The 23,161-nt window shown below is 40.6% G+C and overlaps 1 protein-coding gene across 1 annotated transcript in view; it reads left to right on the forward strand.

Annotated features, from left to right (window-relative positions):
- LOC106080766 (cytokine receptor) overlaps positions 1 to 23,161 on the forward strand; it is a 129,772-nt gene that overhangs the window by 90,361 nt on the left and 16,250 nt on the right. The window contains exon 4 of the mRNA XM_059367480.1: positions 4,306 to 4,460. Coding sequence (XP_059223463.1) covers positions 4,306 to 4,460 — 155 coding nt within the window. The remainder of the gene's footprint in view (positions 1 to 4,305; positions 4,461 to 23,161) is intronic.

Here is a 23,161-nt window from a genome sequence, read left to right on the forward strand (position 1 = left end):
TATTGCGGAAAGATGTCGAGGGGCCTGACACAATTCATTGTCCCAAGTTTTGGTAAAATCGGACGATAAATGCACCTTTTATGGGCCCAAGACTGCGGATCGGCTTATATGGCAGCTATATCCAAATCACGACCGATCTGGGCCAAATTGAAGAGGAATGTCGTAGGCTCTAACACAACTCACTGTCCCAAATTTCAGCAAAATCGGATAAAAAATTTGGCTTTTATGGGCCTAAGACCCTAAATCGGCGGATCGGTCTATATGAGGGCTATATCAAGATATAGTCCGATATAGCCCATCTTCGAACTTAACCTGCCCATGGACAAAAAAAGAATCTGTGCAAAGAATCAGCTCAATATCTCTATTTTTAAAGACTGTAGCGTGATTTCAACAGACAGACGGACGGACATGGCTAGATCGTCTTACATTTTTACGACGATCATGAATATATATACTTTATAGGATCGGAAATGGATATTTCGATGTGTTGCAAACGGAATGACAAAATAAACACACCCCCATCCTTCGGTGGTGGGTATAAAAACGGTTGAAGATATCATTGAAATTCTTTATTCTGTGAAAGTGCGTTCAATACCATTATGTATGGAATTCGATTTCTTTTTAATGGCCACCACGAGCACGCTTGCAAAAGTCCATAAGCTGAACCCCATTTTCGACAGTTTTCGAGCATTAATCGGCCGATACAGCCTACATTTCATGTTCGATATTCGTACGAGGTTTCATCAATCACCGCTGGCTTGTTGGCATAGACCATAGACTTGACGTAGCCCCACAGGAAATAGTCTAACGGCGTCAAATCGCCACATGTCCTCCATGTCCATATCACCCAATTGGGGCCAAAAATATTGTGTTATCATCGAACGGTAGCAATTCCCTTTCATAGTAACGTGCCGGTATTGATCATCACGGAAGAAGTACGTCCCAATGACGCCGCCGGCTCATAAACCGCACTAAACCGTATTTTTTTCGGGATGCAATGATAAGTCATAGACTATGTGTGTATTTCTGTCTGACCAATAACGCATATTATACCCCCACGATAGGATGGGGGATATACTAATTTCGTCATTCCGCTTGTAACACTTCGAAATATGCGTCTAAGACCCATTAATGTATATATATTCTTGATCGTCACGACATTGTAAGTCGATATAACAATGTCCGTCCGTCCACCCGTCTGTCGAAAGCCCGCTAACTTTCGAAAGAGTAAAGCTAGGCACTTGAAACTTTGCACAAATATATCGTATTAATGTAGGTCGGTTAGGATTGTTAATTGACCAAATCGATCCATGTTTTGATATAGCTGCCATATAAACCGATCTGAGTTCTTGACTTCTTGAGCATCTAAGGGCGTAATTCTTATCCGATTTGGCTGAAAATGTGCACGTGGTGTTTTGGTATCACTTCCAACAACTGTGCCAAGTATGGTTCAAATCGGTTCATAACCTGATATAGCTGCCATATAAACCGATTTGGGATCTTGACTTCTTGAACCACTAGAGGTCGCAATTCTCATTCGATTTGACTGAAATTTAGCATGATCTTGTTTGTTATTACTTTCAACAACTGTGCCAAGTATGGTTCGAATCGGTACATAACCTGAGATAGCTGTCATATAAACCGATCTTGGATCTTGACTTCTTGAGCCAATAGAGGGCGTAATTCTTATCCGATTTTGCTGACGGCGATTTTGTACAACGGCTTCTGCCATGGTCAGCAACATACATGTCCAATATGGTCTTAATCGATCTACAGCCTTATATAGCTCTTATATGAACCTATCTGCCGATTATGCTTCTGGAGTCCCTACAAGGCGGATTTCTTATCCAAATGGACTGAAATATTACACAATGACTACCACCGTGGTCTTCAACACTCAATTCTCTCATGGTCCGAATCGGATTATTACTCAATATATCTATAATAGCATAACAATTCTTATCATTTATTCTCAGTTTGCCGTAAAAGAGATACCACGCATATACCTCGACAAATGCGATCCATGGTGGAGGATATAATAGAATAATATAATAGAAATGTCAAAAAATCGGCAAAATAATATGGCGTCGTTTACTGTCCCTATCGGTCTGCTTTGGTAACGTCCCTGTTAAAAAACCCTTTACTAGGGTTCTTCCCGTCAATTCCTCCATCCTTGTTATACGTGTCTAATGTTCGGCCTCATTTGTCATCTCAAGTATTCAATCCTCCAGTTCCATCACGTTATCCTATGATCACATCGATTATACGATGATGGTGCGACTCCAACTCCTTCCTTCAATCCATTCCCCCATCTTCTAAAGTCTCATAGCCGCCATTACCACCTCATATTCAAAATCGTTTCTAACGCCCACTTATGTCAGGATAACAACTTTGAACCTGTTGTAGTGAAGGCGAGTGCGGGATCTTGAGCAAGCGATTCGCGTCATCAAGGGATACAAGTTTGATCCCACTTATCCCATCCATGCGGTTGGGGCGCTTGGGCAATAACTCGCCCACGGAAAATTATATTGGTTACCGTGAGAAACAAAATAATATTAATAAAAACGGACACCCCTAACGTTCACGACCCTCCCAAGCGAAAAGAGGAACATGTTCTTCGGATCTTAACCAGCAATGTCCTGCTCTATAGAGAGCAGGTGCAGTATACGCACTGGCGGATGTATTGGAGAAGTATAAGGCAGATATTACCGCCTTACAGGAAGTGGGATAAACAGGGAATGGGGTCACAAGAACGGTGACGAACAATACTATAGCTGCGATGGCACGAGGTATGAATTTACCAGTGGATTTGTGGTTAATCGTAGACTAAAACACCTTGTCTCCAGCTTTACTCCGGTGGATGAAGGGCTAGCCAGAATCCACATAAATGCCAAATTTTTTGACATAAGCCTTATTTGTGTCCATGCCCCGACGGAAGACAAGGAGGAGCAGACCAATGATATTTTCTCAATTTTTGTTTGTTTCTCTTTCGAGCGAGCTCAATGATTGATTTTTTGCAAATGGAAGGCGAAAGCCAGATATAGCAACACACACCAGCCACTATGGAACGCGTTTCGTCTTTGGTTAGAAAACTTCAACCATATTAGGTGTGGTGGCTTCAAGGGCCGTGCGTTGGTATGTTGTATTCCAATCGTATTTATTGCGAAAATACCTCTATGATACAATCACTCATTAACCACGCTCGACAACACTGTCTATTAGCTGTATTTTTTCCAGCGTTTCGTGTAATGGTAGACTTTCTTTCTGCGACAATTACACTACTTCCATGGTGCACATGATTCTGTGCATCTGTTGGAAGTTGTATTGATATCTTCGAACGGTAGAAAACGACAACGGCTCTCGCTGTTGTTCATTTTCAAGTTTTTTGCGAAGATCATTACATTCCAAAGACTGTTCGTGAGCTCACCATTCTGGTTGTTATTGCCCTTATGGCCTGTTTACTGTCCGTAAATATTGGGTTGCCCAAAAAGTAATTGCGGACTTTTCATATAGTCGGCGTTGACAAATTTTTTCACAGCTTGTGACTCTGTAATTGCATTCTTTCTTCTGGCAGTTATCAGCTGTTACTTTTAGCTTGCTTTAGAAAAAAAGTGTAAAAAAAGTATATTTGATTAAAGTTCATTCTAAGTTTTATTAAAAATGCATTTACTTTCTTTTAAAAAATCCGCAATTACTTTTTGGGCAACCCAATACGTTCATACTCGACTTCCTCGCGTTAACACCACACCACCTCACGCATTCCATGATCGCCCGGATCTCCGCCTTCAAGACCATATTATGGTCAGACAGTCTAAAACAGATCTCAATCCCAGGGTTCTCAGTGTAAAAAACCAGGCCAACTCTGTCCCCTAGCTTTGATCCATATGCGTGCAACATGATCTTCCAGATGGCAATACTAGGGTTCCGTCAATCCAAGACTGTGCTGATGGCAGCAGTACCTCGCACTCGACTTCAAGGGTCGTCTCAGGTATACGATCGGAAATTTCTTCCATTCCTTCCAGGTTTCCTATCGTCGCCTCGATTATACTGCAATAGTATGAGCTGCTCCTATCCTGAATCCTTTCTCCCATCGCCTTAAGTCTCATAGCCGCAGTGGCTGCCTCGCACATAATCTGTATGTCAATGGGTCGGATAGCTAGAATAGTCTCCAGTGTCCTAGTGGGCGTGGTCCTCATCGATCCGCATATGTCAATGGTTAATTCATTATCTAGATTTGAGTATATTTTCATTCATTTTAAAACTATGGTTATAGTCGGATGACAATGTCTATATTTTTCTTTGCAGAAATGACTCCTAGCAGATTAGATATTTTAGTTGGAACAAATGCTGCATTAACATGCACTGTGACGCAAGGAAATGGAACCAACATTTGGTTTAATAAAATAAATACAAATACAAGAAGAGGAAGGAAAATTGTACAACCCACCGATGAGATTCAGGTAAAGTATTTTTTTAATATATACAAACATCCACTATTCAATCCAAAGTTTACATATTGACCATATTGTTATATCTCACAATATCGATATCACACGTTGTCGATATATTCAACAATGCCATTTGATGCTGTGTCATTTTGTCATCACATATACATCAATGTATCTTTCGCAATATGAAAGAAGAAGAGAAAATTAATGATTTAACTGAAAATGTTAAAGAATGTTTAACAAAATGTCATATGCTTAAAATGAAGCTAACTAAAAACATCAATGATATTCTGAATTGCTTTATTGAAATCCGGTGCATATTACGGCGATAGTTTACATAAACTTCATTATAATGTTCATAAATCATGAAAGAGTTATTTAATCAGAAAATCTAGCTTAGTTTGCCAGCGATAGCTAGGAAAATCAGATGAGAAGTAAGTCAAGAATTTTTCTACAACATCCAGCAAAGATGTCTTTTGAAGGCAAACACGGTGGTTCATGCAAACCGGGAAAGATCAAGTGGTGGGCGATACCTCGAAACTTGGTGTCAGAAATTTTAGAATGAGCGCAGAAGATCGATGCGCTTGAAACGCTATTCTACTCGGCTAGTGGAAAAAATGTTCTTTCATAGCCAATTAAAGTAAGTAAAGCAAGCCAAGAATGCACTTCTAGTGATGAAATTGACTTATCATAAAATAAAGGTTTATTCCAAATGTGCTCATTTCTGTACCACACTGTATTGTTAGTAAAGCAACACAACCGTATGGTAACAAAACAATACCGCATGGTATGAATGATATATAAAATATTAGTACCGTTTGGTATAAGCCTTATTAACGAGCAGATATTGGTTTTAATACCGGTCTGTTATTGGTTTTATTACCAAATCGTTATTGTATATTCCACTCCCCAAAGAAACCTATTGAAAAATCATTGAAAATAATTTTAATCTTATTTTATTTCGAATATGTTGATAATAAATAATTACATTATTTATGTTATTAATTACAAAAACAAATAAAAGCATGCTAAGTTCAGGCGGTCTGAATCTTGGAAACCCATCACCATGGATTCTGCTTAAATTTGGGAGCTATATCTAGTTATAGACCGATTTGGACCGTGCGTGGCGCAGTCATAACGAAACACCATATGCAAAATTTCAGCCAAATCGGACAAAAATTGCGGCTTCCATGGGCTCAGGAAGTTAAATCGGGAGATCGGTTTATATGGGAGCTATATCAATTTATATACCGATTTGGACCGCACTAGGCACAGTTATTGGAAGTCATAACAGAACACTATGTGCAAAATTTTACCTAAATCGGACAAAAATTGCGGTTTCCAGACGCAGAAATCGGTTTGTATAGGATATCAGATTATAGATCGATTTGGACCGCACTTGGCTCCATTGTTGGGAGTCCTAACAGAATGTTATGTGCAAAATTTCAGCCAAATCGGATCAAATTGCGGCTTCCAGGTGCTCAGGAAGTCAAATCGGGAGATTGGTTTATATGGGAGCTATATAAAGTTATAAACCGATTTGGACCGTACTTCGCACAGTTGTTGGAAGTCATAACAGAACACGAAGGGCTCAAGAAGTCAAATCGGGAGATCGGTTTATATAGGCATTATATCAGATTCTTGACCGATTTGGAACGTACTGGATACAGTTGTTGAAAGTCATAACAGAACACTATGTGCAAAATTTCAGCCAAATCGGACAAAAATTCTGGCTTTCAGGGACTCAGGAAGTTAAATCGGGAGATCGGTTTATATGGGGATTATATCAGGTTATATACCGATTTGGACCCCACTTGGCTCCGTTCTTGGGAGTCATAACGGAATGCTATGTGCAAAATTTCAGCAAAATTCGATCAAATTGAGGCTTCCAGGGGATAAAGAAGTCAAATCGGGAGGTCGGTTTATATAGGCACTATATCAGGTTCTTGACCGATTTGGAATGTACTGGATACAGTACATTGTTGAAAGTCATAACAGAACATTATGTGCAAAATTTCAGCCAAATCGAACAAAAATTCTGGCTTCCAGGGGCTCAGGAAGTTAAATCGGGAGATCGGTTTGTATGGGGGTTATTTCAGACGGATTGGCTCCGTTGTTGGGAGTCATAACAGAATGTTATGTGCAAAATTTCAGCCAAATCAGATCAAATTGCGGCTTCCAGGTGCTCAGGAAGTCAAATCGGGAGATTGGTTTATATGGGAGCTATATCAAGTTATAAACTGATTTGGACCGTACTTCGGAAGTCATATGTGCAAAATTTCAGCCAAATCGGACAAAAATTGTGGCTTCTATGGGCTCAAGAAGTCAAATCGGGAGATCGGTTTATATGGGAGCTGTATCTAAATCTGAACCGATATAGCCCATTTGCTATCCCTAACGACCTACATCTATATAAAGTATCTGTGCAAAATTGTAAGGGGCGTTCGAACGCTATCGTGATTTCGACAGACCAACGGACGGACATTGCTAGTTGGAATCAGAATTTCGAAGCGATCAAGAATATATACACCTTGGTCAACCTCCATTTTTTGTATTCAGCAATTGATTGCATATCCATTGATTCGCAGAAGTGGTTTTCATATGAAATCATCAACAGAGCATCCTTAGAGTTTGTACTATTCCCATTTTCACAGCTTTCGAGCATTTGAACAAGTTTTTACGCACACAAATCATATTAAAACAGTTTATTAAGGCCACATTTTTGGAAATAGCTAAACAACACGATTACAAGAATACTAATTTGACGCCCTTTAAGTCTTAATAGCCTTAACTCAAGCAAAATAATACCAGCCGGTATTGGCAGTAGTACAGTTCTTTCTCTATCAGTGTAGGGATGCGCCACCTATTGCGCAATGTTTTACACAATGAACGAAAAAGTGAGCATATTCTCATACAAGTGGCATAGTACGAAAAATATCTGCCAAAGCACATCAGGATTAAAGTTTTATGTAACATTACAAATACGTTGATGAAAAAGTTCGCAGCAATCGTAGTGTTCTAATACACAAGTAGGCTGTCTTTACTACTTGAAAAATAAGTATAAATGTTACTCATAAATATCTTAAAATATAACAAACAACTCTTGGCAAGCTTATTGCTTTGGGACAGCCGCAATTGTAATGGGCATGCATATACCAATGTAATACCTTGTCTAAACATGATATTTAGTGCAACTGCCAAAGCTGGTGATGTTACCATAAATCCATCACATCATGTCAAGAAGTTCCCTGAAAATATCATCCATGTAAGCATTGCGGAAAAACACTAGTTCACACGAAAATTGTTCACTTCTCCGTGTGCAGTTGCTCTTTTAATACTAATGGGTTTTTGGATTTAGCTACTACACATGGGAATTTACATATGTACTTACTCTTTAAAGTAATCTCACACACTTATCTACATTGTACTGCGTTTTTAATCTGTGGAAAGTTTGTGGTGCTCTCTATTCTTTTGATCGATTTAAATGGTAACTTCTGCTACAACATCAGAATAAATATATGAAGGTACGGCTAGCTCCAATAAAAAGTATACAAAACATAAAAAAGTTTCAAGAACAGAATTTTTATTTAAATACGAAATTATTTGGAAATAACAATAGAATACATGAAACAATGTTAATTATCTTTCCCAAAAAAATTATTAGAAATATTATTGAAAATTCTTTAAAATCCATCAAATATACCCATAGCGTAGAGAGTTTCCAATATCGCTGTTCATTTGCAAAATCTCAATACAGTCGACACCCGCTTATGTGAAATTTGATGGGAAGAACCATTGATCTGAACCAAATTGAAAAAGTTTTTTTTACCCGATTGGCACCTCATCTGGCCAATATTTTCACAGCGTGCCTAGGACTTGCATATACTCCGAAAGCCTGGCAGGAGGCAAGGGTGGTGTTAATACTCAAGCCCGGCAAGGCAAGTTATGCGACACCAAAGGCCTACAGACCCATAAGCCTTACGTCCTTTCTACTCAAAACCATGGAACGTATTGTGGACACCATGATAAAGAGTATGATATCGCGAACTGCTCAAATACAAACAGGGGAAGGTCGGTGGAGAGTTTCCTGCACGAGGTTGTGCATAAAATAGAAGAATCATTCGATGCCAAAACGTACACCCTGGCGGTATGCATTGACATCGAAGGGGGTTTTAACAATATGCGGACCGACACACTGATCCAATCCTTAGACCAGTCCCGGGTGGACCTGGTCCTTAGAGACTGGATAAACCATATGCTAAGGAACAGGTGGATAAATTGTGTTTCGCATGGCATAAATATAAGGGAGAAAGTGGCACAGGGCCCGCCACGGGGGCTCATTTTATCGCCACCTCTATGTATGACCACCATAAATGACCTATTACGGATGTTGACTGAGGAGCGATTTGACGATGTTATAATACTTCTAAAGGGTAAGAATCCGTACGAGCTATGCAGAAGGGCCGAAAGGGTCTTGCATATGGCATATGACTGGGCTAGACCCAGAGGTCTCAATTTTAACCCAGAGAAGACTGAAATATGCCTGTTCACGAGGAAGACAAAGGTGGGCCAAATTTAACGCACCACGTTTCCTCAATACGACGATTTCGATATCTGACAAGGTCTAATACTTAGGTGTGATCTTGGACAGGAAACTGAATTGGAAGTGTCACATTCAGAAGCATACTGAGAAGGCTCACAGATGTTGGGCATTATGTAGAAATGGGGCCTGAATCCGAAAATAGTCCACTGGTTCTACAGGAGCGTGATAAGACCAATACTTACTTACGCCTCAATAGGTTGGTGGACTATTATGGAGAAAAAGTGTAACATAAGGACCATAAAACAGGTTTAGAGAACATGTTGTCTTGGCATAGGCGGAGCGATGAGGACCACGGCCACTAGGGCACTGAAGAATATTCTAGATATCCGACCCATTGACATACAGATTAAGTGTGAGGCAGCCACTGCGGCTATGAGACTTAAGGCGATGGGAGAATGGATTGAGGATGAGAGCAGCTTATACCAATAATCGCTTATAATCGAGGCGACGATAGGAAACCTGGAAGGAAGGGAAGAGGTTTCCGGTCGGATACCTGAGACAACACTTCCGAGGTAGAGTGCGAGGCAATGCTGCCATCGGCACAGTCTTGGATTGACGGAACCCTAATATTACCATCTGGAAGATTATGTTACACGGATGGATCAAAGCTAGAGGACAGAGTGGGCCTGGTTGTCTACATTGAGAACCCAGGGGCTGAGATCTGTTTAAGACCGGGCGATCACGGTGGAGAACCGGGCGATCACGGAATGCGTGAAGTGATGTTTTGCTAACGCGAGGGCGTCGAGTGTGAACCTCCTTACCGACAGTAAAATTGCCATAAGAGCAATAATAACCAGGAAGGTAAGGTCACGAACAGTCTTGCAGTGCAAGAAGGATGCTAACACGCCTTCTCTGAGGATGACAAAATCCCCATCGTTTGGGTGCCAGGCCATAACGGAGTAAGGGGGAATGAAAGGGCAGACGATTTGGCGGTGAAGGCCAGAGGACTGCCGTCAATGAACTTGGTTAACCCGAAGCCTTTCGGGTCGACGTAGTCCGAGTTAAGGGAGTGGGCGATGAATGCGCATGCAATATTGTGAAACAGCGAAACAGTCGGTAGAAGGGCGACAATCCTATTGTGGGATCCAGATCGTGAGTAGACGAGGCTGTTACTGAAAGGGAGCAAGAAGGAGGTCAGTATAGCTATTGGTATCATAACGGGACACATAGGACTACGAGCCCACTTATGTAAAATCGGTGCGGCAAGTGATAGCATGTGTAGGCCATGCGGCAAAGATGATGAGACGTTGGAGCATTTCCTTTGTCATTGCCCGGCTTTCGCGTCTAACATATACCGGCACTTAGGTGGAGACACAATACCAGACATGAACCAACTTAGGGAAGTGGTATGGAAAACAATTAAGGATTTTATAAGTAGCACGGAATTCTCAACTTAAAATTTTCTTTTTGGAGGTTACTTTATAGTTGCTAGAGCGCACAACAAGCCGATTACTGGCTAAGGTGTATGTCCGTAGTGGCATGGGGCTAAAAAATAACTGTATCCTCTTTTCAACCTAACCTAACCTACCCGAATTGTGCTTAAGTAAGGATAAGTGAAACCAAATCGATGTATTCTTGACGTTTCACTTATCCGGTTTCGACTGTATATTAATATAAGGCTTCCAAAAGTGTTTGAAGCTATGAAACGTCTTATTCATTTCATTGTTGACGTATCCATTTAGTCTTAGATATCTACTTCTTAGTTGATCAAAGATTGAATGTATTGTATAATTCTAATGCCGAACGTTGTAAATTTCTTTATCGCCAAGTTTAGAGATTTCTTTTTCCATTTGACCATTCCCATCAAGTTTCGGTCTTCCATACGTGCTTAAACAATCTAAGGGTACTGAATGAAATGACATTATAGCCGAAACTTCTTCTTCCACTTTATCGAAGTACTTGTCATATTTTCCAGTTACTTAGTTGGCTAGGTTAGGCTAGATGGGAGGGCATGCAATCACGAACCGGGGAGAAACTCCTACCGGCGATAGTATGGTCCAGTCACCCATTGCCGGACAAAAACATAGAAGGTGTTCGACCATTCCAACTTCTTGACCGTCTCCAACTCCTACCCGTCATCGTATACCTTGCAGAAGACTACCACTATTTGCGAACAGTCAAACGCCAAAGAATTGAGTTAACAATGACCAATCAGGACTCCTATCAGCAGTTCTAAGTCATGCTTTCCCCAAGGTAAGCGACACCATAAAATACTCGGCCACAGGCCCTTCGCCACTTTGCCATTCACAGCATCAGCCTCCACCTCATGCGTGCGGTCATCGGAGAAACCGTTCACCCTACCAAGTAGTACCGCTCCAGTGAGCTCACTGGTTCTATAGCACAATCTGCGCCAATCAGCGATCCATTCCTTGCCAGGTCGTGGGGTACTTCGTTCCCCGCCAACCGTTGATGGCGGGGATGCAGCAGTGTCTCACACCCTTTTCCATGATGCAATGAAACACTTTGCATCTTCCACCGGCCTCATATGGTCCGATCCCAGAGCCTTCAGCGCCGCCAGACTTTCCACGTTTATAGTGCCGGTCGGAGCGGGCTGGCACGCTCTCATTGATATCATCTTGAGTGCCTTCAGGACTGTGAAGATATTCGCTTGAAAGACGCAGTAGCCGTCAGGAAGCCTATATAATTCACTGACACACTGTGTTGCCAAATCGGAAATTCTTGGAATTATTTAATTCGGGAATTTTGTTTCCTTTCTAACGTAAAACTGTTCATTCGGTTCACAAATAGTCCCACAATTTCAAAAATACCAACGATACCTTGACAAAAATTTTCAAAAAAATTTTAAGTTTAGCAAGATATATATAATTTGACATGCTCGAGGTGACCAACTTTCAAGCCCCTGGACTAGAGCTGGTAATGTATCGATGGCACTTTCGATATATTTTTTATCTGAATATCGATTGATATTTTTCCTATCGACACTATCAGCAAAGTTCAATTTTATGCAAAAATGAACCGAAATAGGCGGAACAACACTGAATGTCTCCTTTAAGATACATTGCGCATATAGAGGGCGCAATTTTCATCCGGTTAGGCTAAAATTTTTGACCATTATTTCTCTCATGAGTTCCAAGCGACTTTATTAATTTTGATTTTATTCGGTCCGTGCATTGACATTGCTTCAATCTAGATCGATCTCCTGATTTTTACTTCTCATTTTCGTTTGGAATATAGGTGATGGGAAATCAACGATAGTACCGATACCATCGATATTTATTATTAGAAATATCGAATGTTTCGATTAATGATAGTTTGCCAGTTCTACCCTGGGCCCACAAGGGTCCCCAAATTTTGCACACCTCAACATTGACTATATTAAGTTTCGTGTACATATCTCTATCCGTTCCAAAATTGTATCCAAGTTTTTTCAATTTGACAACACAGACATTTTTAACACACAAACAAAATAGTTTTGTTACAAAGTTTTTCTTTTATTGTAACTATGTAACGTGTCGCCTCAACATATCAAACATTAGTCATAGACGTTATATTATCGAAAGTACTTAACTTTGTTTATTGTAAACCCTTTAGCAACTTCGCCTACGGTAAAAGTACCTTTTTTTGTTGTAAAACCGAAAACTCTTTAATGGCAAAAGAGTTTGGATAGGCGCAAACGATTAATCGGTTATCGGACCAATAATTATTCTCTTGTGCCTCCCCAACTAGAGAGAGGGAGAGTATTTAAACGTGATGTGATAGGCGCATGGTAAAATCGAAAATTTATTTTTAAAGTTTCGCCATAGGTACGTCCAATGAAAAATATCGCTAGAGTAACATGGAAGGGTTTTAATATAATTCGGTATCATAACAACGAAATAAATCCAAATAGACTCTGAAAGAGTTTACAAACTTAGATCTGCTTAAGATTGGTAAAAATGTTGGTTAGACTTATGTTAAAACGTTAAATTGAGCTTGGTATAAAAATACCCACCACCGAAGGAAGGGGGTATATTCATTTTGTCATTCCGTTTGCAACACATCGAAATATTCATTTCCGACCCTATAAAGTATATATATTCTTGATCAGCGTAAAAATCTAAGACGATCTAGACATGTCCGTCCGTCTTTCTGTTGAAATCACGCTACAGTCTTTCAAAATAGAGATGTTGAGCTGAAACTTTGCACATATTCTTTTTTTGTCCATAAACAGGTTAAGTTCGAAGATGGGCTATATCGGACTATATCTTGATATAGCCCCCATATAGACCGATCCGCCGATTTAGGGTCTTAGGCCCATAAAAGCCACATTTGTTATTTTGCTGACATTTGAGACAGTGAGTTGTCTTAGGCCCTTCGACATCCTTCGTCAATTTGCCCCAGATCGGTCCAGATTTGGATAGAGCTGCCATACAGACCGATCCTCCGATTTAGGGTCTTAGGATAAAAGCCACATTTGTTATCCGATTTTGCTGAAATTTGGGACAGTGAGTTGTGTTAGGCCCTTCGAAATTCTTCGAAAATTTGGCCCAGATCGGTCCAGATTTCGATATAGCTGCCATATAGACCGATCCTCCGATTTTGGGTCTTAGGCCCATAAAATCCACATTTATTATCCGATTTTGCTGAAATTTGGGACAGTGAGTTGTGTTAGGCCCTTCGACATCCTTCGTCAATTTGGCCCAGATCGGATCAGATTTGGATATAGATGCCATATAGACCGATCCCTCGATTTAAGGTTTTGGGCCCATAAAATGCACATTTATTGTCTGATGTTGCCAAAATTTGGGACAGTGAGTTGTGTTAGGCCCTTCGACATCTTTCTTTATTTTGGTCGGATCAGATTTGGATATAGATCTCATACAGACCGACCCCCGATTTAAGGTTTTCGGCCCATAAAAGGCGCATTTATTGACCGATTTTGTCGAAATTTGGGACAGTGAGTTGTGTTAGGACCTTCAACATTCTTCTTCAATTTGGTTCAGATCGGTCCAGATTTGGATATAGCTGTCATATAGACCGATCTCTCGGTTTTAGGTTTTGGGGCCATAATATGCGTATTTATTGTCCGATGTTGCCAAAATTTGGGACAGTGAGTTGTGTTAGGCCCTTCGACATCCTTCTCCAATTTCGCACAGATCGGTCCAGATTTGGATCTCTCAATTTAATGTTTTGGGCCCATAGAAGGCACATTTATTGTCCGATGTTGCCGAAATTTGGGAGAGAGAGTTAAGTTAAGCCCCTTCATATATCGATCAAGGTTTACATATAGCTGTCATATAGACCGATATCTCGATTTATCGCAAAAAAAAAAGTAATGAACTTTGTTAACAGAGCACGCATTTTGTTAATAAAATTTAGTAATTTGCAAATGTTGTTCGTTTGTAAGACGATTCAAGGTTAAATTATAGACCAAACAGAAGATGTTTGACAGTGAAACAAAACACGAAATGTGAGTGAGCTGTTTTAACCAGTGTTGCCAAAAAGATAATAGCTAAAAAATCACCCTTTACATGTGCCAAGTTTGCCCCTGTTCCTTAGTGAAATGTTCATGGGCAAAATTCCCATTTACATGTGTCCACTAGTCTTTCCAGGGTCTTCAAGATAAAGGATGAGTGTTTGAATGGTCTGAAGTCCTTGTGTAGAGAAGGGGCTTCAGCCAACCAGTCGAAGTGGCATACGGTCCTGCACTTTGCAACCTATCAGCAGCACACCATCCGGTGCCGTTTACTTGTAGGATTCAAACTCCCTGTTCATAGACAAAATTTGCAATGTTTGAAAACTTGATGCATTGGGAATATCACTGAAGAGTCCAAGCTTGAAAAAGCCGTAGTTAAAAGAACAACATTAAGATGGTCATTCCCAAAATGTTAAAGGGCGAATAAGAAATTCAAATGATTCAAATTCTGCATACATTGCCGGATATAAATACTTGTTTTCAAATTACAGTCGAAACCGCATAAAGGTAATACGCTTTAGTGAAAAATCCCGCTTAAGTGAAACTTGATGTAAAGAACCAATAATTTTTGGTCTAATTCAATGCAATTGAATTCGTTTAAGTGAAAAATCGCTTAACTAAAAATACCACAAAATTGAAAAAGTTTTTACACCCCAAATGCCGTTTTTATATGAAACTGAATTCGCATAAGTGAAAAAGTTATATCTATGGAAATCTATCAAACTCGCGTCATCAAGAAAATCTTTGTCTCTGACTTTATAGAGTTCTACTCAGCATTGCTCTTTTTCAACTCAAGTTAATTACGTTGACATGAAAATTCGCTCGTACTTAGGCTTATCTTGTTTAATTGAAAACTAATTTCACTTAACCGAATTAAAAACTGAAAATAACGGATAAGTGAAACTAAATTGATTCATTTTTAGCGTTTCACTTATCCAGTTTCGACTGTACAACAAAATTCAATGTAAAGCCATACATAATTTTGAAACGTAAATCATAGCATTCTGTGGTTTTCAACAAAAGTATTAATCAGTTGGGATGGAGTGCTGATCTCAGATGAAAGTATAAAAATATTTCGATTCACATGGACAAATATGTGTTTAGATTAAAATGTGGTCAGCAGTCAGTCGAGGTGGATGGAAAGTAAACACCAACAAAAATGTTGTTACTTTGTTCCGAAAAACTTTTCTTAAAAAACGTGTCACTCTGTGAATTGTGTTTCTTACTCGGTCATAAAAGGGAGATGTATTGGGTTGCCCAAAAAGTAATTGCGGATTTTTCATATAGTCGGCGTTGACAAATTGAATTCTTTCTTCTGTCAGTTATCAGCTGTTACTTTTAGCTTGCTTTAGAAAAAAAGAGTAAAAAAAGTATATTTGATTAAAGTTCATTCTAAGTTTTATTAAAAATGCATTTACTTTCTTTTAAAAAATCCGCAATTACTTTTTGGGCAACCCAATATTAACAGGTCTCCCTCCACTTTTGGCGAAGACCAAATACATACATATCAAAGGCAATGCTGACGCATAATTAAGCATATCCCCCTACGAAGCTTTTCGTCTGCATGCCAATCCTGGCCAAAAAGCTCTCACTAATGGTGGCAACTTTTGTGAGGAACCTTCAGCCATGGAAAAGCGAAAAAATTACCTGCACACCGATCGGACTCGCCTTTGAGCTAAAACTTGAATTGCACTGCTCTCAGTGATATCAGATTCCTTCGCAAAATTTCCCTTTGCAAATTTTTATTCTTTTTTATGACGCCTATGGTATCTTCATAAATGTACGCAGATCTACTCCAATGCAAATTAGCCATAGTTCCTATTAAACTGGTGACATATGCTTGATATATTTGTCTAGGCACGCAGTTAGCCCGTTGCTGTTCTTGGTCTCAAACACGGTCACACTCGCAGCTACAACCTACGCGATTGTTAAACACCGACATGCCATTTGTCTTGCCATTTGAGTGTTTTACGATGTAATAGGGCCGCTGTTTATATGATAAAAAACTGCTTTTGGATCTTGGATCAAACGTAACCAAAGAACAGCCAGGGAAAGGGGGCAAAATGGAAATTTCGCTGTATACTTTCACATGGATTTTGATTGTTATCATTGGGATGCATAGAACATTGCACACATTAGCTGGAAATTTCTTTCGCAGAATGCTTAACGGGCCATCCTCTGTTCTTTACAGTAGAGTTAAGTCAATATTTTTGCATAAGCGCGCACATGTGAGAGTTTTTAATTAGGGACCGTCTAAAAATGTTTACCACTAATATCGCTTGCAACAAAATTTTCGAAAGGCTGCAGGATATCTATGACTCTAATGCCAACCTATTGACAAGAGATAGCCATATGAGGGTCTAATAAATAGAACGAGGTTCTGCAGAGTGCTCTCTTAGATGACGAAATCTGGATGGAGTTTAGCTCTGAGACTCTCGAGCTAGTGGCTGCTTACGGACGGTATCGACGTGTCTCGAATTTAACGCAGTACCGGGGCAATGACCATGGTTGAAGACATGATAACGGAAGAAAAAAGAGTCTGAGCAGTGAATTCGTTTATCCCTACTAGTCGACGGGACCGGATGACATACTACCTGTTATTGTATACTGCAAAGGGCAGAAACGTGTGCCATACGACTCCTTGATGTATTTTTTAGGAGCTGCGTTTCGCTGGACTAGGTACCGAAAGGGGTCCCGAAAGGGGGAAAACGAGCCACTTACTGCCCTTGGACTATAGGGCTATAAGTGTCTCATCCTTCGACAGACTACTTACTTTAATTGGCTATGACAGAACATTTGTTCCACTAGCCGGACGCAGAATAGCGTTCCAAGCGCCTCGATCTTCTACGCTCATTCTAAAATCTCTGACACCAAGTTTCGAGGTGTCTCCCACCACTTGATCTTTCCATCGGGCTTTTGGTCTTCACGGTTTGCGTGTACCACCATGTTTGCCTTCAAAAGACTTCCTTGCTGGAGCTTCTTTATCCATTCTGCCAACATGACCTAGCCAACGCAGCCGTTGTATTTTGATACGTGTAACTATGCTATCGTCGTCATACAGCTCGTGGTTCATACGTCGCCTATATTCTCCATTAACGCAAACTGGCCCATATATTTTACGAAGAATCTTTCTCTCAAATACTCCAAGCACTGTTGCATCTGCTTTCACAAGTACCCATGCTTCAGAACCATATAACAACAAGGGTTGTATCAGTGTCTTGTATAGTGTAATCTTCGTCTGTCGAGAGGTGGCCTAGTTTCTAAACTGCTTACTTAGTCCAAACTAACATCTGTTTGCCAGTGTTAATCTTCGTTTTAAAAACTGGTGTCATTCGTTTCGGTTACGGCGGTGCCGAGGTAGTTAAATTTACTGACTTTCTCAAAGTTGTGGTTCCCAACTTTCTCCATTTTCTTTATCATGCTCGGGTCTTTTCCAGGATTAGGCGCAGTATGAATATCTGCTCCAGGGTGGATTTACCAGGTCTAAAGCCGCATTGATAGGGCCTAATTATCTCATTGACTTTAGGTTTTAATGTTTCACATAGTACGCTCGAGAGTATCTTGTATGCGATGGGGAGGAAACTTATTCCTCTGTAGTTGGCACATTCCGTGTTTTCTCCATTCTTGTGTACGGGACATAGTATGCTGAGGTTCCAGTCATCGGGTATGCGTTGAATAGTATAAATAAAAATAGCCTCCGGTCTTAAATAGTTCAGCGGGTAACCCGTCGGCTCTTGCTACCTGGACCTCATTCTGACTCGGAGGTAAACATTCTATACCATCATCATTGTTTGGTTATGCGGTATCCTCTTCGCCGCCAACGTCGAACACTAGCAGTCGAGTGGAGTATGCCGCTGCCATCTGTTGTGTTTGCAGCTTTTCAGTGTCCAACTTTCGTGCAGTGTCAGATCGTACTGGTCCTCGCAATGTTCAAACGGGTGCGAACCTTTGCTGCAACAAGGTAGTGATCCCAATCTATATTCGGATCGATCGTACCTATCTATCTATCACAACGTGATCAATTTGGTTCCTCGTGTTTTGATCGGGCCACAGCCATGTGGCTTTGTAAATATTTTTATGTAGAAATCTGGTGCTACTAACTACCATTTTTTTTAGCGCGACGAAATCAATCAGCCTCAACCAATTACTAGACGTTATCTCGTGAAGGCTAAACTTTCCGACTGTTGCACCAAAAATGTCTTTCTTCCCTATCTTTGTATTAAAATCTCCCAGAACGATTTTAATATCATGGGCGGGGCAGCGGTCATATTCTTTCTCTAGGCGCTCGTAGAAAATATTCTTGGTCTACTCGTCTTTGTCTTCCGTCGGGGCATGGGTAGGAAAATAAAGAATTTGGCTTTTATGCAGATTGTGGCTAGCCTCTCATCCACAGGAGTAAAGCTGGAGACAAGGTGTTTCAGTCTCCAAATAACCACAAATCCACAGCCAAATTCATGCCTGGTGTTAGGGCAGCTATAGTACAGTTCGTCACCGTTTGGTGTTGTAGTGACGCCATTCCCAGTCCATCGCACTTCCTGTAAGGCAGTAATATCTGCCTTGTACTTCTCTAATACATCCGCCAACGCGTATACTGCACCTTCTCTATAAAGAGTGGGGACATTCCAGGTGCAGATCAGCAAATCATGGTCCCTTTTTTCATTAGCGTGGGTGGTCAAAGTTGGGGTGGGGGGGGTCTGTTTTTACTATTCCTTTGTATCTCATAGTAGTTCTCATAGTTTTCCGGGGGCGGGTTACTGGCCCAGCGCCCCAACCGCATGGGTTTTGAGGGATTGTACATGTATCCCTCGACGCTTGCCACCAGCCGCCCCTAACCTGGGAACAGACGCTGATGTTGGCCATTGGTTATTTGAAGGCGCCAATAACTCACCTTGTCATCTCGAGTATCATTGGCACTCAGTATTTAATTAGGAGCCAGTGCCACCTGACTCCTCACTGAGACTCTCCTCTCGAAAATCGCTGACTGCCCGCGGCCGCATTTGCAGCTACTCCGCATAAAAACGGAGCTTTTCACCATTCGCAACCTGTGGACGCTCCCAGTAGCTTTCAGCTAAGCTTCCCGTGGTAACAATGGACACCATACAAGTCGCAGCTCAAAGTTCCAGTCTGTGTGGTGCCTATAGGTCGGCCGGGTCTTTTTAATAGAATATGCATATTGAAAAGAATACCAAGTTTAATTAAATGTTGAAACATAATTACTAATTATATGCAAATCTCAGATGACTATTTCACAACACAATTTGGTACACAATAATATTAAAGGCCTTTCATTTTTGCACAATCCATTATGGTTTTGTATTATGATCTGCTGTATTCGTTATGCTATAAATAAAACAAAAATTGCTTATGTAAGTTGTTGTTTTTGCACATTTAAATACCTACTTCGGGATGGATATTTCTTTATCACGTAAATATTAGCAAATAATGTATGTGCCTAAGAAATTCTTTTCGTGTTTTCTTGTAAATAGCAGTCATGTGTCTGTGGCTCTAATGATTTTTGGCATTGGCCATACCAGCATTTTTGTTCCTAAGACAAATCTTTAAAAATAGTCATTTTCCGAGTGTACCACCCGCACTCGCCCAAGCTGCTTAATATACTGACTTTTTACTCAGTCAAAACAAAAAAGGGAAGAAAAATGTGATAATGTCTCTTTACAAGCAACAATTACAATTATGTGCAAACCCATGGCCTTGCTTGGGATTATTTTCTTGTGTACATACACAGAGTGTGCAACATTGTGAGTATTTTGGCCCATCACTGATCTATGCTCTCAAAAACTTTGTCATTCTCTCTAGTAGGATAGATACAAGAGAATAAATATTGGTCCAGCAAACGAATAATCATTTGCGGCTAACGAAATACTTTTGCAATCAAAAAAATTTAGTTTCACCACTAAAGAAAGGTCCTTTTATCGTAGGCGAAGCTGCTAAAGAAGGTTATGTTCAAAAATGTACCGTTTATGGCTAACGTCGATCAGCTGAAGGGAAACGTTACGCTATTACAATAAAAGAAAAACTTTGTAAAAAAAGTATTTTGTTTGTTCTAAAAACATCCGAAAAGTTTTTTTTTTTTTGTGAATTTTACGCTTATACAATATTAGAAACCTACTCGATCCTTCACTTGCTACAGCTATCATCATGCTATGGTTCGGCGGTCAACGCCGAATCCGAAATTCCGTAATATGTTGAAAACCAACTGGACAAAATTTGGAAGATTTATCAGAAGAAGATTTGGGCAAGATAATTTATATGGAGCCCACCGTAGCGCAGAGGTTAGCATGTCCGCTTATGACGCTGAACGCTTAGGTTCGAATAATGGCGAGACCATCTAAAAAAAATTTTCAGCGGTGGCTTTCCCCTCCTAATGTTGGCAACATTTGTGAGGTAATATACCATGTAAAACTTCTCTCCAAAGAGGTGTCGCACTGCGGCACGCCGTTCGGACTCGGCCCCTTATAATTCACCTTAAACTTGAATCGGACTGAACTCATTGATAGGTGAGAAGTTTGCCACTGCTGTAAATTTATATTGTCCAAGCATAGAAGACATTTACGATAATGTCAACAGGATTACGACTGCACTAGTGGGGTATTTCGAAGACAGTTGTGCTCTTCGAGAAAGGAAATCAGCCCAAGAAAAACCCTAGGTGACCGGGGAACTCGGAAGTTTATTGGGATTTGTATTACACATGGCTTAAGGAATACAATAAGATTATCAGAGCGGCAAAACGTACCTCCTGGAAGCTTTTCTGGGAACCATACGATATGGGAGTGAGAGCGGAGACAACATGGGACATGTTGAAGCTTTTGATAAAAACGTATTTTCCACATGATACAACGGGACTCACCGAGATACCGGAATCTGGGAAAATGGAGTAGATCGAAGGCTTATCATAACAGAATTTATGGTACAGGAAGCCTTGAGGAGCTTTAAACCATTCAAGTCAACCGGATCCGATGGAACATTTCCGGCGTTATTACAGAAGGAGATACCCGGACCTGATGGAATATTTCCGCCGTTATTACAAAAGAAGGCGGACTACCTGGCGTCCCATCTGGCCGCTATATTCACAACGTACTTAAGACTTGCATATACGCGATAAGCTGGCAGGAGGCTAGGGTGTTATTTATACCCAAGTACGGTAAAGCAAGTTATGCGACACCAAGGCTTACAGACCTATAAGCCTATCGTCCTTTCTATTCAAAACGTTGGAACGTGTTGTGATAAAGAGTAGGATATCCAACAAACTACTCAAATACAAACAGCATGTGTGGGGTAGGCGTAGGTCGGTGGAAACTTTCCTTCACGAGGTTGTGCATAAAATCGAAGAAGAATCCTTCCGATAGATTCTCACGTATGGATGTCTGGTATGACTCAGGCTCTGGTCAGCTGTACTCTCCTTAGGACGATCGAGAAGATACAGAGAACAGTGGTAGTGCTGATATCTGGAGCAAACAAGAGCGTCACGAGGAAGCAGCCAAGTTGGCATTCGGCAAGGACCATGACAAAGAGTATGATATTCAACAAACTACTCAACTACAAACAGCATGGGTGGGGTCGGCGAAGGTCGATGGATACTTTCCTGCACGAGGTTATTCATAAAATAGAAACATCTTTCCGACAGATTCTCACGTGTGGATGTCTGGTATGACTCAGGCTCTGGTCAGCTGTGCTCTCCGCAGGACGATCGAGAAGATACAGAGAACAGCACCAGTGTTGATATATGGAGCAAACAGGAGCAGCCGAATGCCAACCCGTTCTTATACCTTTGCACCTTTATATTGGGTGTGCAGTAAGAATAATAGTCCGCAAACTGAGGTAGTCGGGAACCTATTGTTCTGCAAGCTATGGGCGCTTTGCTGTTCTGATGGTGTCTGGTGGTGCGGTGTGACGGCGGGAAAGCCCTTCCTTGCTGACATTTGAACATCGTTTTCGCGGATAGTATTTCCTCGCCATTCCAGGAGTGTTCTCGGTACACTGATAGATGTATATTGGATAGGGAATAGGGGCAGGACGGAGGTCTTCGCAATTCTAGAGCCACTGGAGAAGATGTAATTTCTGGATGTCATAGCAACGTCAAGTCTTTAACGTCACACTGGACAAAGGTAGAGGCGAAATTCTCTAGTGTATGTGGTGACGAGAAGAAAGTGGAGACAATGAGGTAAAGCTGGCGAAATATCGATTACACTATCGATATTTAATTTTTTGACAGAATATCGATTGATATTTTACCGATGATTACTATCGCAAAAGTTAAAGTTTTCGCAAAAATAAGCATTCCGACACTGAATGGGTCCTTGAAGATACATTGCGTCTATAGAGGGCGCAATTTTCAAACAATTAGGCTAACATTTCGTAAAATGATACAATTTACCAGCTCTACAATGGGTCCTTTTTGTATCATTCCACCGAAGTTGCTATAAGATGTGCCTAACCAATGTTGCAACTTTGGCCCTTGCCTGCAATCGAATTTTGTACAGTACTATAGAACACTATACTATTGGGTTGCCCAAAAAGTAATTGCGGATTTTTTAAAAGAAAGTAAATCCATTTTTAATAGAACTTAGAATGAACTTTAATCAAATATACTTTTTTACACTTTTTTTCTAAAGCAAGCTAAAAGTAACAGCTGATAGCTGACAGAAGAAAGAATGCAATGACAGAGTCACAAGCTGT

Source organism: Stomoxys calcitrans, chromosome 4, assembly GCF_963082655.1.
Source record: "Stomoxys calcitrans chromosome 4, idStoCalc2.1, whole genome shotgun sequence".
Taxonomy (NCBI): domain Eukaryota; kingdom Metazoa; phylum Arthropoda; class Insecta; order Diptera; family Muscidae; genus Stomoxys; species Stomoxys calcitrans.